This window comes from Nymphaea colorata, chromosome 5, assembly GCF_008831285.2.
Source record: "Nymphaea colorata isolate Beijing-Zhang1983 chromosome 5, ASM883128v2, whole genome shotgun sequence".
NCBI lineage: Eukaryota > Viridiplantae > Streptophyta > Magnoliopsida > Nymphaeales > Nymphaeaceae > Nymphaea > Nymphaea colorata.
Window position 1 is genome coordinate 3,566,407 of NC_045142.1, and position 18,167 is coordinate 3,584,573.

Consider the following 18,167-nt stretch of genomic DNA (forward strand, 5'->3'; position numbering starts at 1 on the left):
GATCAATTAAGAACAAGGCAACACACTATTGCTTTGAGAAACAAAATGATATATAATAGCTAGCCATCATACAACAATAGGCTATTTTTTGATGGAGGGAAATAGAGGAGACAACAAGAGAAATGGTAGACATGACTCTGTTTAGATTTATCATTGAAGAACAGAAAGAAAATTATTACATTTTTTTGTGGTTGGGTAAAAAAAATAAAGAAAATGAGGTAAAAAGAAATAAAGGGAATAAATTGTGTCCAAAAAAGACAAGTTTGCCCTTTCTTTCATTTCATTTCTTGAACTCCATTCTTCAAAACAAGACAAGAGGGGCACACTCTTGAATCGGGTTAAATTGTGTCGGATCTTACCCAGATCCAAAATTAAGCCCAATATCCAGATCCTGTACTGATCCAGGATCGGATAGGCATAGACCCGACCCGTTTGGAGACTCGGAGACATTTGGCCCCCGCGGTCGTTTCCCGGCTGCTTCATTTTCCCCAACTTTTGCATTTTCCTTCCCTCCTTCATCAAACACCGGAAAAGAAAAGAAGACGTTGAGGGCAATTTCTTCGTCCCTCTTTCCACCACCGATTCCTTCCTCCCTCTACCTTCTCTTTTTTCTCTCTCTTTCTCTCCCTCTCTCTCGCGGAGATGATGGAGATGGTGGGGGGAATCTGTAGGTTATTCCTATCCGCCGTCAATTGAGGAGATTTACGTTTCCGATCGATTCCCAGAGGACGAGGGGGAAGGAGTTGTTTCTTTTTTTTCCGCTCCGCTATCAATTCCGACTGTTCGTCGAGGAGATTTTGATGTCTGGTTTCTTTTGAGTTAGACGGTTTAGAGGAAAGTTTATAGGGCCTTTCTCCGTAAGTACCCGATTTGGTTGTTCATCGGTGAGATTTTGGGGTTCCGACCGATCGGCGGAGTGAGGATGTACAGCAATTTCAAGGAGCAGGCAATCGAATACGTGAGGCAGGCCGTGCAAGAAGACAACGCCGGCAACTATGCCAAGGCCTTTCCTCTCTATATGAATGCCCTCGAGTACTTTAAAACCCACCTCAAGTATGAGAAGAATCCCAAGATCAGGGACGCCATCACCCAGAAGTTTACGGAGTACCTTCGCCGCGCCGAGGAGATCAGGGCCGCGCTCGATGAGGGCACCACCCCGGGATCCGGAGGGAACAGTAGCGTGGATGCGGCTGTTGCGACGAGGCCCAAATCGAAGCCCAAAGATGGCGGCGGGAACGACGGGGAGGACCAGGAGCAATCGAAGCTCAGGGCGGGCCTCAACTCGGCGATCATAAGGGAGAAACCGAACGTCAAGTGGAACGACGTCGCCGGGCTCGAGAGTGCCAAACAGGCTTTGCAAGAGGCCGTAATCCTGCCCGTCAAGTTCCCTCAGTTCTTTACAGGTCGATAACCTCTTTTGATACGTCTTTTGGTGGATTAATTCTCGTATTTTTCTTTATTATTATTGTTATTTTCTAAGCTATTGGTATGATTGAATATGATATATTTTTTTATATAATCGGGCACGATGAATTCATCGCTGTCTGGTGATTATTTGTTTGATGTATTGAATTTTGGATGTAGAAAATATGGGGATGTTTGGGCACGGTAGTTCAAAGTTTGGCTCATGATACCAGATTATGGCTTTTCGAATCAGTTTCTAAACAAGCTTTCTGTGGTGATATTATGTTTAGGCCAGTACAATGTTGTGAATGAGCTTGTTGGTCTCCATGAACTTATTGGTACTTGTTTAGCCATTTGGGTTTGACTAAATGCTTATTGGATTGTTTATCTTTCTACATCGGTGTTCGTGAACCTCAATCTATAGTTCCAGTTACGCTTTGACTAATTACTTGGTGACTTTAGCAGGCATTTGATCTCTTTATAACTTTTTATGGCTCTCTAAGGTTTGTCGATAAATTTAACTTATTCACATGAAGAATGAGAAACTCATATATTCTGATATTTTAGAACGTTAACCATTAAGAAAGCCAGGAGAAAAAAATCCGATTGGTACTTAGGCCATTGTCCAAGCACTTATTTGCTAGGGTCGTCCCTGAATTATAGCTGACGAGCACAGGCTTTAATTGCATAGTCTTAGACATGAGCTTCCCTTTTTTAAAAGGCAAGCCTGTTCTGTTAAGAAGCATTACTTCTTGAACACTCGAAGCATGTGCATTCCTTCACCATGTTTGACTTTCAGCTGGTTTGTTTGTTGTGAAAGATCAATGCATTAGTTCTCATTCTTATCTCAGGAGATTACCTGCTGGTTGCATTTGATTTGAATATGTCGAGGAATTCATTCTAGTGTATTTTGTCTTTATCTTTATCGTTGTCATCAGGTCTATGTTAGATATTGCCAACAAGCTATTCTCAGTCTGTTTGACATGCCAGCAGTTTTACTTTTGTTTTAGGCAAACGAAGACCATGGAGGGCTTTCCTTTTATATGGTCCTCCTGGAACTGGGAAATCTTATTTGGCTAAGGCTGTTGCAACAGAGGCAGATTCTACCTTTTTCAGGTAGTTTATTGTTTATTACTCTATACTAACAAAATAAAGTGCCATAACAGCAAAAAAAATAGTTATTAAGGTTTGTTTCCTCAAAGGGAAAAGGTGTCAATAATGTTTGTAATGCCTGTTTGGCCATTTATTACTTTTTTAAAATCAAAGTTCGAACTATCCTTTGTGTTCATCATTCTAGCATTTTTTCCCCTCTTTCGCTTCTTGCAGTGATGTTCATGTGTCATAATACCATCTTTCTGCTATTTTTCCGTTTGAGTGTATATCATGTTTTTCTACTGATTGTTATTATGGACACTTGAATTCAACGGTGCATATGGTTTGGGTAATACTGATTCATCATCAGGGCACTGTAAGAACCTTAAGATCTATGTGCATTGTGCACCAGTCTAATCACTGATTTTTGTAGAACCAAATGGCTCCTGGAGATTTCATTGTTGAGGACCTGAGGTCTTTTTTAGATATTCATTCTTGTTTTATGTTGTCGATTCATTTTGGTAGTACGGTGGGAATCACTATTTTCATAGCTGTATATCAAGCACATGGTTTGAAGATCTAACTGAAAGACTAACTCCTTTTGGGTTCTGTAAAGTATCTCAGTAAAATTTGCATTTTCTTAATCCCATAAATGTGCACCTAAATATAAGCATAAACAGGTGTTCAGTGGTGAACTAAAGAGTTTTGTATGTTTCTGTGTAGTATCTCTTCATCAGACCTTGTCTCCAAGTGGATGGGTGAAAGTGAGAAGCTTGTTTCAAATCTTTTTCAGATGGCACGTGAAAGTGCACCATCAATCATCTTTATTGATGAGATAGACTCTTTATGTGGTCAACGTGGAGAAGGCAATGAGAGTGAAGCTTCTCGACGAATCAAAACAGAACTTCTCGTACAAATGCAGGTGATGATATGATAAAGTTTGTCTGTCTAGTATATGTTGATAACTTGATACTATGCATTTTTCATGCCTGGTCCTATTTGTGTGCTAACACACAAAACATGCATAGAAACATGCTGACTTGCTTCATTTGTGTGCATATTTAGTTTACTTAGATCTACTCTTCATTTCTGTTTTACTTGAGGAAATGGAGAGCATCATAATGTAGCTTTTGCTTGAAAACAATAATAGTGTAACAATTATGTTTCTCTCATAAATGTTGCTTCTTGCATCCCCTTCTGTGACTGAGCACCACTTCTAGATGGACAATTCCACCTTTTCTTCCTTTTCAATGCTAGCTGGCTTGTTGAAGATCTGGTGCCTCTTAACTTTCTTCGCTATTGAACAATGTCATCTTTTGCCATGGGTAGGTGTTGTAACTTGTAACAGTTATGTTTCTTTCATGAAACAATATTTCTCCACTTTGCTAAAACCTCAAGTAAATTTTGGGTTCTATTTATGTCAGACATAAAATCAGTGGTGTGTGTTGTATGGTCCTACTTTTTTATGACTTATTTAATTTTTCTCAATGTGCTTGTGGTGTTAAGCCTTATTTATTTTGTATGCCTATTTTTCTGATTTTTTCCATGCATTATTAGCTTTAAATATATCATCTATAAACAAGAAGTGGCCCAAAACTCCACATTACTCAAAGGGGTATTATTGTTTGTCAAATATTGAGACATTTGAAGCCCGACATTCAGTTGAGTTAATTGTTGACTGCATCTTCTTTCCTCTTTCTGTGCAAAGTGGTCAATCTGCATCCAGCATATCAAGAGATGGTTTGAGATAATGCAACTTTGTACTTTCTTTGACCTTTTCTAAATGTTTGACCAGTAAGAGAGTATGCTATTATTTTTTTTGGCGTTGCAGAGAAGATTAACTCGTAATAGTGGTAGGACGTAAGGCATATTGATGTTGCTTGACTTTTCTTTGTCTTTCATAAGGGTGAACATGAGCCGAGTCAAGCTCGAGCTAGCCCAGCTCGCCCTGGGCTTGATTAATGAAACTTCAAGCTTGAGCTCTACTCATTGAGCTTGTTAAAACAAGCTCAAGATTAACATGAACGAGGACTCAATTTTCACACCAGCAACAAATTTTGTGGAAATTCTTTCCATTGACATTCATTATTCAGCATTGTACCTGAAATTTGGAGTATACAACATGGGTTTCTTTGGCTGAAATGTTTTTTTTTTTTTTTAAAAGAAAACCGGATGGCAAGTGTGATCCATTTTGAATGCCAAAATTTGCCGACACGGAGTTTCAGTGATTGGGTGTCCTTTTTTGCTTGGTTTCAGTACCCCAGTACCCAATCCCCCGAATGGTCTGCTTCTTCTTGGAGACACCATGAATGCAAGATAGAGGCAGAGAGGAGAACTTGAAACCATAAAGAAGTTGCAGACATTTAACAACAAAGATTAAAAATTTATAAACAATGCCCAAACGAGTAGAGGGTTCTACATGCTGAAACCCTCGATTGAGGGTTTCTACATCCCTCGATATCGAGGGCTAAGAATTCTCGATCAAAGGAAGATTCGATTGAGTGTTTTTCTGAAACCCTCGACTGCCTTCTATCGGGGGTTTCTACCATCTCGGAAACCTTCAATCCTTGGATCAAAGGTTTCACACATGCGAATATGAGAGAGAGAGAGAGAACAATTACCTTTGTTGATCCTATTTTTGAACAAGAAGAAGGATGACTTCCGTGAGGACAACCACTTCAGTCCTCATGCATGGGACATCGTCGCTTGTACTGTGCTTGACGTTCTTTTGATGCATCGGTTGGATATCGCAGCCGACTTGAAGAAACTCGTGTGGCCGGTGAAGAAATAGATGAAGCCGAATAGAAAAGGTAGACAGGAGAGAGAAGAAAGAGGGAGAAATGGGGTGAAACTGAAAAAAAACAGTACAAATTCTGCTCATTACATAATTACATGTATGCCTCTGATTTTGAAAATATTAAAACGAGCCGAGTTGTAATGAGTTGAGTTTGTATGACTTGAACTCAGCTCGAATAAATAAACAAGCTAATAAAATCACTCGAACTCAACTCGTTATTGGAAAGACTCGGGCTCAAGACAAGTTTTACCGAGTCGATGTCCACCCCTAGTCTTTCCTAAAACTTTAATCTAGCCATAAGGAGAAGTATTGACAATTCTCTAAGTGCAGCCTTTTCTAGCATAAATCTAACTATTATAGAAATGAAATTTGTACATATTTTCTTCCAATCTGAGTCACATGGTGGCACACCCGCATCGGTGCGGCTGCGAGTGCAGCCCAACACGGTACCTGACTCGGTCAAACCGAATCAGGTGTTGCTGACCGCACTCGTTCTTTTCTCTCTTTTTTTCATTTTTTTTCCTTCTCCTATCATTCCCTCTTCTTTTTCCCTCCTCTCTCTCTCGTCCCCTATTTTATTTAATAAAACTTTGAATTTGTATGAGATTAAGGGAACCTTGATAAAAAAAGTTTAATAATATAGACAAATAAAATTTACTTATATATATATATATATATATATATATATATATATATATGCTCTCGCCACACTCGTACCCTTTTTTTTGGAATTTGCCGCATCCCGCACCAGCACCTGCACCCATGTGACATAGCTTCCAGTGTGAACACCCCCTACTTATTGCTTGCAAGTTCTGTGCTTCTGTGCAGCACATTGACTGCATAGTGATGCATGTTTTGCTAATGTATTTGTGTTCTCTTTTTGGCTTATCTATATATTCCTTTCATTTGTTATAATCCATATAATTTAGGAAGTTGTGCAACGGAATTTGATTGGACATATCAGAGGAATGCTCGGCAGCCACAAGAAAAAGCATTCATTAGTCTTAGTTTGTTGCATCATTTTAGTTGGGTAAGTGGGGAATGATTGTTTTCCCTACTTGCTTTGTCTAATTTTTGGACGGAGAGAAGGTTTACCTTAAAAGCTCTTGAGGACAAATAGTGCAGATTTCCCAATGTGGGTTCCTCATGCCCACTAGCCACTTTGACCCTGTAAAAAGAAGCAATAATTTTATGCACTTAAGCTTCCCAAGCTGCTCCTGTAAGCTGGTTCCTGGACCATACAAATCTTCAACTGTGTACTCTGTGAGAACTGGGTGGTCTCCTATATGAGATTTCAAACGAATGCAGCCTTTAGATCATCCTCCTAAACTAGTCAGTGTTGCATGCTGTGGACTTATTTTATCTTCTTTTTTTTTTCTTGATGTTACCATTATGTCATTTAGCAGGGGTTGTCTGGTCATAAGATGCCTGCTGTTCAAACCTTACAGAAAGACGATCCTCAAGCTATTTGGCAGTTTCAGTTAATTTCTGCTTCATGTTTTGTTGATCTGAATTTTTATTATTTGTTTTTTTTTTTTCTTTATTTTCTGTAAATTTTGGCGGACCATATCTCTGATTCTCTAAGCAAAAGCAGTGACTTTGCAGTAATTGGTGCTTTGTTTGATAGTGACTCCTGTTACTGTTCATTTGGGGATGGTGGCTGCATACTTAAAATTTGTGTGTTCAGTTTGGACACATTCATAGTTGAAATGTTTAATTATGATTAGCATGGTCTCTCTTCTCATTGATGACGTGAAATCTCAGCTTTAGTACTATCCAATACTTGGGTTACTAAGTTGCATTATGCATCCATCAAATTGGAGGATTTTAGACAGTAGCAAGGTAAATATTGGCAGATTAAGGGTTTCATGTTTATTTGCTAGCTGTATACCTTTTGTTGGGGCATAAACATTTGTTATTTTGGTTTTTAATTGTTTCTTATTTTTGTTAATGTTGGATGTCCGAATTTATTTATTAATTATTTCCTCCAATTCTAATCTGCAGCAGTTGAAAAACCCCTGGAGTTGAAATGTACAATTTAGTTAATTTCATACTTTCAGTAACATTGCTGCATGTACTTGTCAAGGATTGAGTGGTTTATTGTGTTTTTATCTGCTCTTTTTACCCAAAAAGAATGAGAAAGAAAGAAAGAAAACCATAAATTTCTCCGTTCATTTGCCTCTGGACTGACCTGTCTTTATATTTCAGGGTGTAGGTAACAATGATCAGAAAGTTCTTGTTCTTGCTGCTACAAATACTCCATATGCTTTGGATCAGGTCCAGAATGGATATAATGGCTCTATTTTTAATTCTAACCATAATCTGTTCTATGAACATTAAATTAGCTTTCGGATGCTTAATCTAGCTTTTGCGCTGCTGATATTGGAAAACAACTGCAGGCTATTCGCCGACGATTTGACAAGAGGATATATATCCCCCTCCCTGATTTGAAAGCAAGGCAACACATGTTTAAGGTATACTTATTTTTTTATCTAGTCCTTTCTGAAAATTTAGCCACCTAAATTTTTGTTTAGGGATCATGATTTCTTTGAAATGGGCTATGTGGATTGCGTGTATCTATTCTTTTACTTGTACTATGTCCTTGCTTCTCCAGCCGATTGACTTATTGGGAAATTTTGTAACTCTCGTCTAATATTTTTTTCATTGGTTTTTGCAGGTTCATCTAGGAGACACACCACACAACTTAACTGAAAGAGACTTTGAGAATTTAGCACGCAGGACGGAGGGGTTTTCAGGATCAGATATTTCAGTTTGTGTATGTCACAACCGTCACCACTTCCTTTTCGGGTTCATGTCTTCCAATGAAGATCTGAGCCTAGTCCAGGACTTGGGTTGCCCATGTGCACAACTCAAACCAATGCTTTGATCAGCTTGATTCTTGATCTGACTGCGCGATCAAAATTTCGCTTGTATTTGTTGGTCCATACTTGGTCAGTTTGTTGCTTCATAATATTTTGTGTGCTTCTTTCCAGGTCAAGGATGTTCTGTTTGAGCCTGTACGTAAAACCCAGGACGCCATGTTCTTTGTAAAAGATGATGATGATAATTGGATACCATGTGGACCTAAGCAACGTGGAGCTTTGCAGACTACCATGCAGGACCTTGCTGCCAAAGGACTTGCTTCCAAGGTACTCATCAAGCCTGCAGTAGTGTTCCTTTTTTTTTTTTGGAATTTTTATCATGATTCCATTGCTCAGATTTACTTGAGCAGGAAATTCCAGTCCTCTTCTCATCTCAGCCTTTCATTTACTTTACTCTCATTTGAAGCAGCCTAATCTAGTGGCTGAGTCAGAGAACAACTTTCATTTATTTAATTGCCTAACAATCTCACTTTCATCTAGATTCTGCCACCACCTATTACAAGCACAGACTTTGACAAAGTTCTTGCAAGGCAGAGGCCAACGGTTAGCAAAGCTGATCTTGAAGTTCACGAGAGATTTACCAAAGAGTTTGGGGAAGAGGGTTGATCCACGATTTGGGACTGACAGGTATTGGAATTGTATTTATCTGATTTGTGTAATGAGAAATATTGTTCCATTTGGCACTTATATTCCTCCAAACCGTAAGGCCCTTTGTGTGAGAAATGATACTTTGAAGCAAAAGTACAGCAGTCAGTTTTACGATAGGAAAGTGGAACATCTTTTTGCCCTTTTTACTTGTGGGCCTAACATCCATTTAATTTGTCCAGGACGGTCAAATTTCAATCTTTCCCTACAATAACTGAAAGTGGTTGGTATGATACATCTTTGGGCACTGGCCCATAACTGCTCCCGTTAGCTGCTTTTTCCTTTGACTGTAGGAAGATTTAAATTAAAGTGACATTAAACTAATTAAAACAGATGAAATTTCATCAGTACACATCGTTCAAATCTTCTATTCTGGCTCATATTTTCTTATACGCATGTTTTCTCATAATCAATATACTGTTGAGTTAGCATGCACCATGATACAGATGCCGGCAATACATCACATTATATGATTTTATTGCGTGATGCACATTGCAGAAAAATTGTTTAAGGAATGGAGTACCCTTTATAATATTCAATTTATTGGATGTTCACATATTCATATCTAAAAATTGTCAAATATGAATGAAAAAGTCTTATGCCATATTTGAATCCAATTTTTAAATTTACAATATTAATTTCATTCTTCATTTTTTTTCTCACATTCGGATCTAAAATACTCTAGGATTGTGTTTGATAATTTTAGATTTAAAATTTGAGGCTGCATTAAAAAGTGTGTTTGAACTCAATAGCATGAATTTCAAATACGTGTTACATGTTAAAAACCATGGATTTAAGGTTGGATTAAGAGGGGTTTCATCTTAAATTTATGGATTTGAGATCCTAGGGTTCTTAGATCATTGTGGATCTCAGATCCGTTGTGTTTAAGGTTGTGTTTGGTTCAATGTGGATTTTAGATATGTAATGATCTCAAATCCATAGACGTAAGGTCAAACCTCTCCCTCCCGTCTTCTGTGAATCCATGGTTTTTAATAAGTTACATGGATTTAAAATTTATGTTCCTGAGATCTTCAATTTGTTTAAATTAAATATCTCCCAAAACATACTTTTTAATGCACCTTTGGATCTTAAATCCGAGGCTATCAAACACAACTTAATGTTAAATTTGAATGTTAAATTTGAACCACATGTGGAACACCACTTTGATGCAACAGGTAATGTAGCTCTCCGCTGCAGGGTAGAGTACAACATTATATTAAACCACGATGAGTCTTTTCCTTCGGACATTTTATGGAGATCGCATGTTGCCCACTGCGAGATGGAGGGGTACCAACTTATGGTTATTTCATTCAATTTGAGTATAGAAACCCGAAGAAATTCAATATGAAGTTAAACAATTAACTTTTCATGGTAGATCCAACATAAAAATAAGTAGTAAGTAGCAAATCCTTATACATTTAAAACTAATTAAGAAAATTTGATATGGATAAAATCTAACATTTGAATAAGAAGAAGAATCAAGTTTGTATTTAAGAAATGACATATGATCGGGTTTGGATTCTGCTTAAATTTTAAATAGCTATCCGATTAATTTTGGGTCTAGAACTAGATTTAGTTTTAAATAAATATGCTATATCCCATATTCATATATTTTGAAAGTCAATACTTAAAATAAACCATAATGTAGTTGGACTTGGTCGTGTATTTAAAAGTCTGACTTCAGATTTAGATGTGAAAATAAAAGCTGGATTCATATTGAATTTGCTTTATGATTGTAAAATCAGATTTAGATATGGCATAAACTTTTTTTCAATTTTTAATTTGAATCTGAATTTAAATCTGAACATGTGATCTTCCGAGGAATCAGAGCTAATGAAAGGTACATCTGACTTGAATCCGATTCATTGACGGCTCCATGATCATGTTCCATGACCAAAAAATGTTCCTGCGGACGTATTATGAGGTTTTATCATTGATGACTTTCAAACTTTTAGTTAGTTGAATTTTCTTTTCCAGTTTTCTGATGCTAATGCATATCTGAATTGGAAAACAATGAGTCAGATTCAAATGAGACAATCCGAAATTAAACAACTAAATGTTTTTGGTCCCAGTAGATCACTGATTTATCAGTTCACAGAAAGATATTAATGACAACCTCCAAAATTTAGAATTTCCACTTGACTGCCTTATGGAACTGGAAGTTTTTTGTGTAAAAGTGTAAAGATGAAGTTTTGTTCAAATGTTAACGAAAGAAACTGCTTTTTTTTTTCTGGGCTGTTAGGCAATAGTAGCTGTTCATGAATCTGCGCTAAAAGATGGAGTAGATACATAGAACATCATAACAAGTGTTGCTTTAATCTATTCTGTTCTTTTTTGTCAGATTTATGGAATAATAACAGTATGTTATCAAACAGCCCTTGAAGGTGCACTAGAAATACAACTCGTTTGAATAGTGTCATTCATAAATTCTTTAGATTCCTAAGATCGGAGAAGGATACAGTTTCCATATCAAACTGAGTCACTGTTACCAAAATAATTTTAACTGATTTCTGGACATTTCATTTAATAGATAATTTATTTCGATAGTGGTAAAAGCTTACCGATCGTTACTTAACTGTTTCTTGAATTTGTTGAATCTTTCTCATGTTCTCCTGTTTTTATTTTAAAAGTTCTAACTTTAAAATTTTCTATACTAAAATTATGCTGATTTAGTTTGATTTGTTTAATCCTCTTCATCTTTTTGAAAAATAATTTGATGCAAAACCCAAATTTAACAAGATCTTGCTAATTACGACTAAAAAGCATTTGGGGCAACCTAAAACCAGAAAGATGGATACACAAGAAATTTATGAACTGTCGCCATGAAATAAATGAAAAAAATATAAGAATCTAATCTTTTAGAGACTATAAGGGTATGTTTGTTTCACCATGGATATGAGATTCGCAACGAACATGATTTCAAATCCATGGATTTGAGGTGATACCTTCTTCTGGTTGGACCTTAAGTCGCATGGACATAGAATCTTAAGTTTCTCTATCCACTTAAACTAAGTTTCTCTCAATGCACATCTTTTGATGTAGCTCTGAGGCTATCAAAAACACTATCTAAGGTTAAACAAACATAATTGATTAATGCATAGTATAAATTTCAAACATATACAACTATAAAACACAAATAGCTTTGTAAAAAGCACCAATTTGTAATTACAAAGTTAAAAAGTGAATTAATTGAATAGATGAAGAAATCAGTTAAGACTTGGAACCAACAGTGCATCAATAGTGAGATTAAAACTGAGTTGTTTTCTATATTATCTAATTATGAACTCATTAAGCGGTTTAATCTTCAAACATATCTTTAAAGTTAAAAAAAAAAGAGATTGACAGTTGTGTTAAGATCACATGAGCTAGATCTTCAATTTAAGATCTGAAAAACATGGGTTTTGGCATGTTAGATAAAATGACAATTTTATTGAAAAAGTTCCTTAATTAGATAAATTCGGACAAATGCAGACCTAATATAAAGGAGAGAGGAGAGATGCATCGCCGCAGAAAGAAGCCAATCTCCACTCCCGTGCTGCTCTCTCTCTCTCTCTCCCTCTCTCCTCTTTCTTTCTGTGTGTGGGAAAGAGAGGTTGCCATGAGCCCTCAGGCCCGCACCCCCGACGCTGCGACTACCACCATCACCTCCGAGCAAGCCGCCGCCACCACCACCTTACAGGACCAATCGGCTACAACCACCAATAACAACACATCTGAGAGCGAAATCGTCACCACCACTACTGCCGCCACCACTACGAACAACAACGGTTCTGCCTTGGACAGCGAACTAATGATGAGCCTCATGGAGAGGCTCCAACGCTACCCTTCTCTCCTTAACACCAATTCCTTCCTCTCTCAGCCTCTTGAGGATCTCTTCCTCTCCCTTCCTGACGAAGACGAAGATGAAGATGAAGATGAAGATGACGAAGATGAAGACGAGGATGGAGAAGGGGACCACGAGGTAAACGCTGATTACCGAACCAGGCTTGCCAAAGAGGAGGCGAAGCTTGAGAGGGAGCTCATCCGGATCATACAGAGCGGCAAGGCCGCTGAGACCCTCAAGCCCAACTCCGGGCAGGCGGTGACGGTCAGAGACTCGCATATCTGTGTCGGATTCCATGAGGAGCCTCGTCAGGGTTATCGAGTATGGGAATGGCATGGACACGTCCTGCTCTATGATGAAGTGCAGGGTTATTCGCCCGAGTACATCTATGGAAACTATTTCGAGAAGATGGCCGCCGCTTCAAAGGACGGGCGCTTCGAGGAGAAGGATAATCCGTTTGCAAGTTCTGGTCTCCGAGAGCTGATCGGTAGTGGGGGTGCTCTGAATGGTAGGATTGTGAGGAGGAACATGGGCTCTGGTGGGAATAGATAAATGGGTTCTGAGGGTCGTGAAGTGGTTACTTCGAAGACCATTCATCTGATTGAGTTAAAATTTTGGGTACCCATCATCTGGATTCCAGAGTTCCTTTTTTCTTCCCTTTTTGGTTAGGTTATCTGTTTGTTGCAGATTTAAATGCACATCTCTCTCGATTTTGCTAGAGTGATATTTTTTCTCAATTGCAAAATTTGGAGATTAAGTAAATGGATAATTATATGCTATGGATTTTGATACTTGTTTGCCATGTTACATATGTCCATCAATCAAATTTGCTATATTTTGAAACTGAAGTAAGGATTATGTGCTTTCCTGCTTGTTAAACTGTTCGCTTTTGTTGGTAGCTATAGTCCTCCAATTGGAAGGTCCAGAAGGGATTGTAAAACAGAAGTGTTTGATTTTGTGGCACATTCTATGGTGGCGAATTACGTTCTATCTTGGTTTCATTTAACACTGCAAACGATCACGTCCGTTGGTGATTTCTCATAGCTGGAATCGTATTCGTTGGATGGTCTGGTTTTGCAACTTGAGAAGGATTAGTTCATATTTGGGAGCCATATTCAGTTCATTTCTGGGAGACTTCTTGTTCTTTTTGCTTTCTAGCAGCAAGGAGTTGTTTAGTTCTGAATGATCTCTTGAAGCTAAACAAACAACAAATCAAAACTAAGCGATAAGATGTGCGGGTTGGAAGTAAACGTTTTAAAATTATATTTTTTTGTGATTGGTGATGACAATGTGTGGCTGTTGAGACAAGCTTATTTAGTCTTAGTGGAACATTGTGGATAGATGAAACTTTGTTTTATGTTAAACAATTTGCAAAAGACACTTGAAATTCCTTTTTCCAGTTTCCCCTGTCTTAAAGATTAGGTAACAAATGCATATTTAGGTTTCCTTTTAAGGTTTAAGATTGGTTGTGAACACTGTATTACTGCTGCTGGATACCAGATTTGGATTCTGGTATGTGAATGTGGAATTGGCTCTGTTGTAATCAGGCCTTTTTCCCCTAGCTTGTATATTACTAAGAAGTTAGAACCTAAAGTGATATGAGTATGTGAATTGTGTAGCATGTAGTTTTCAGTGACTTCAGTGAGGCTCTGTTTCATGACATGGTTTACCATTTTTGTAAGGTGTGAAACGATTTTTTAGAGTTTCAGCTGGTAGCGGATGTGTTTTTCAATGACATAAATGAGACTCTGATTCCTGGTTCAGTTGATAATGTTTTTCAATAGAGTCACGAATCAAGTTTCATGCAAGTTGATGAGGTTACCCACTATATGTTTTGTACAATAATGCTCAAGATTTGTGCTTTTTACTAGGATTTTGTTGGTCAGTTGGAAGAATTCTTAAGTGCATGTTTCATAGGTTTGTAGAAGGAAGATAGGCAAATCATATGTAGATTGTAGAGTCTATATGGTGCCAATGATATTAATGTTTAAAACTTTAAATACTTAAAATTTAGGGGTGGATGGAGGTATGTAACATGGTCAGGTTTCCCTTCTGCTTCTGTTAGTCATTTTAAACAAGGGAAGTCTTGAAAATCTCATTCGAGATTGATGCACACAGTATTGGTCTTGGAGGACTTTATTCACCTGGCTGGGGGGATTGGCTGCAAACTTCCATACTGAAAGATCTTCATTTTTTGCCATACGTAGAAAACAGTGTGGAAGAAATTTCTGCTGGATAGGAGAGGTACCTGGGAACTTTGCTGTGAGGGACTACCAGAATAGGGTGTCGTGAATGCATCTACGGGTCAGCAGGTCCACGGATCCAAAAACATGGTGATCCCCTCCATCATAAAAAAAATACTGATCGTCAATTGTGTGATTTTATGGAAGAATGGTTAATAAAAGATGCACAGTTGCTTCTATTTAGAATAGTTTTCATAGGATGGTGTAGTTTTTTAATTGGATGGGAGGCTCGTTCTCTGGAAGCCTGCTTCGGAGGAGGAAAGTGGTAACCTTGTGCTTCTCTCAAGAGAGATTTTCAAGGGGAGCTTGTCTCCTCATTTATGGGAATTTGCTGCTTATGAAATGAATGCATGTTCCGTGAGATGCCATCTTTTTCTTTGTCAGTCCTGATTATTTTTCTTATGGGGTTGTGATGCATCATTTTGCTACCGTGTACTTCATTGAAAAGCATTGTCTTTTGCAAGGCTATTCTGGCTAGGATTAAAAATTGACCTTTTCCTTTCCTTACGCTGTCAATCTATACACTAGCCTACTCTAGCTTCTCTGAGAGTTGGAGGCGAATAACTAAATGTGAATAGCACCTTATTATAGTGGCCTTTTATCCTTATTTTTCTCATTGAAGCTGTTAGGCATCCCTGTGAGATTAAAACCGAGGACCTTCTGGCTGCAGTCCTGCAATTTTGACCACCCAACAATCTCATTCTGTGTTTGGAAAATTTAGTTCTCCGGTTTAATATTATAATATTGTGTTCTCTTTGATGCTGTGATCACACCGAGTGTTACTCCCGACTCTAGAGCTTGAAGTGCTTCTTGCAAAAGCAGTTCCCGGGATGCTTTTAACATCAACCTGTAGCCTCCTGTTTTTCTTTACTGGCCAACCATTCATGCTCATATGATCATTTGATTTGGGGGGAGTACTTATAAGGCTAGAATTAATTACATACCCCAGATCAGAATTGTGGGCTATTCTAGTGTTCTTTGTATTTTGCTATCATATATTAAGTACTTTTTCCTCTTTATTAAGATATATGGAGTACACAGGCTTCCAATATTTCATCATCTCTTAGGGAATCGTTTTTTTTGCATATCCATTTTTTTAGGAGGAAAAAAAAGGAGGTGTATATGTAGTGGTGAGTAAAGGAAAACATCTGCTTAAGATGCTTGTTAGCTGAAACCTGCCCAATTTTTCTCATAACCTTCTTTTTATCTGCAATCCTTTTATCTAATTGAAATTAGTCTGTGTTCATTATTTCCATTCTAGGTGCGTTATTGATCAAGCAGGGTGTGAAATATGAGCCTCTATCAAGGGAACCTGCTTAACTTGGATGCCTTCATTCCTTTAGAACTTTGCAGATGCTTGGCATCATCAATATGCATAGCACTCTTTGCAGTCAGCAGTTCATTAGCGCATCTATACATCTAATAATTGTAAAACTAGCCAAGTGTTCATCCCAGAAACGGGGAACATCTTTCTTCACTCCAATGAACTCGCTATCACTATTACTTGGATGATATTTTCTGCCCTTTTGCTGTCACCATCTGGTCTATTATTCCTGTGGACAGGAGATTTTGCAACGATAAGGTTGACCCCGACGAGTAGATATCAACATGCCAGAGATGCATTCTACTTGCAGACAACGGCTTAATTCAAGTTAAAAAATATCTCCGTCGACCAAGGTGGTTCATATGGTTTGAAAGTTTGTTCTCATTTTAATTTTAATGTAGTTTGGATTGGGCTATTTACTTAAGGTTGCGTTTGATTCCCCACAGATCTCAGATCTAAGGGAATTTCAAATCCATGATAGCTGAAAGTGTGGATTTCAGGCTTCAGCTCAAACTGTGAATGTAAAAGTAAGGTCGGACTAGGATTGTGGATTTAAAAATCAGATTCGATTCATGTTAGAATTATGAATTTAAAGGCCGGATTTGAATATAGTATAAAATTTTCTTCTTTGGAATTTGACTTCAAATTTGAGAACGTCCAATAAATCAGATGCGCAAAAAGGTACGTCCGTTTCAAATCTAATATGTTGACATCCCACTTTTGCTGTATTGGGAGGTGAACTAGAGAACATTTTATGTGGTCATCTGCTTCACAACTCAATCGAAATGCGGCGTTCTAGTTAATGAAAAAAGGCTGGCTCTCTATTGATTGTGAGTAAAATGGAACATACCCATGGCTTGAACCAGTTCATATAACACACTCGTCTCAGCTAAGTTCAACAAGTTGAAGAACCAACTTAACATGATCCTGCTTTGTAATAGTGAATTCAGCACCAATAATTTGTCCTGGTTCATACTTGACTCGTTTAGGTTGTTAGTAGGACGACATAGTAATGAATTATAAGACAATGTTTAATGAAATTAACTATATCAAATCGAAGCAATATCACTTCAAGGAGCATGGCATAGCTGGTCAAGCTTGTGAGCCAGCGAGAGTTCAGTCATTAATTTAATTTCTATGAGCATTATGATTTCAAATCCATAACATGGGGTGAGATCCAAGTCAAAATATACTATCGACACTGTAAACCCCAACACAACTATGTATCTTGGAGGCAAGAGGAATTGATGGTTTCAGCTCGCTCTCACTGCGCACTTGAACAAGATCTTTAAAAAGCAATAAACATTTAAATAGTATGATTAAGCAATAAGCACTTAAGGGGTCGTTTGGCAGTCAGGACATTCAGGTAATATCAATGAATCTGCCCTAAATATTATAGCAGGTTCATCAAGCACTAGTTCTAGTGTTCCACGAATCTGCTCTATAATTTGGGACATATGCATTGGATACTCACTTAGTGCCTTTACTATCACAACCCCTAAATATTATGACTAGAATCCATATTCTTTCTTAATTAAAAGAAAAGGAGAGATCTAAATCAGGATTAAATGAGCATGATAATTTTTTTTCCCAAAAGCTATAACAATTCATCAATGGAGATGATTGTTATCGCAAACATATTATAATACATCACAACTAAACCAGTAAACCACAACAAATACCCAAAGAAAAGGCGTTTAACATTGTAGAAAGTTCAAACAATAATTTCAGGAGTTTCTATACAACGATAACTTACAGCATATAAACCTAACTAAATGTATAAGTGTTATATTGACTATAAAACTAAGCAGCTCAAAATGATGCAAGACTCTAAATTTGGATTTAAATAGAGATTCACAGCTTACTTCAATGACAGCTGATGCGCGTAAGAGATGAACATTCAAAAATAAAGATTGTAACACTGGTCCTCGTCAAGTGAACTTAAAAATAGTCATAT

The 18,167-nt window shown here is 37.6% G+C and overlaps 2 protein-coding genes across 2 annotated transcripts; both read left to right on the plus strand.

The window, feature by feature from the left end:
- The first annotated feature begins 496 nt into the window (after window positions 1–496).
- On the plus strand, window positions 497–8,969 carry LOC116254348 (protein SUPPRESSOR OF K(+) TRANSPORT GROWTH DEFECT 1). Its single transcript, XM_031629725.2, has 8 exons — window positions 497–1,403; window positions 2,415–2,520; window positions 3,220–3,418; window positions 7,502–7,570; window positions 7,693–7,767; window positions 7,971–8,069; window positions 8,287–8,442; window positions 8,656–8,969. Exons 1-8 carry the CDS (start codon window positions 923–925, stop codon window positions 8,779–8,781), a joined length of 1,311 nt encoding a protein of 436 aa, XP_031485585.1. The 5' UTR covers window positions 497–922; the 3' UTR covers window positions 8,782–8,969.
- A 3,349-nt stretch (window positions 8,970–12,318) lies between these two features.
- Window positions 12,319–13,491, plus strand: LOC116254058 (uncharacterized). Its single transcript, XM_031629111.1, has one exon. The coding sequence runs from the start codon at window positions 12,419–12,421 to the stop codon at window positions 13,193–13,195; it is 777 nt and encodes a 258-aa protein (XP_031484971.1). The 5' UTR covers window positions 12,319–12,418; the 3' UTR covers window positions 13,196–13,491.
- Window positions 13,492–18,167: the final 4,676 nt, after the last annotated feature.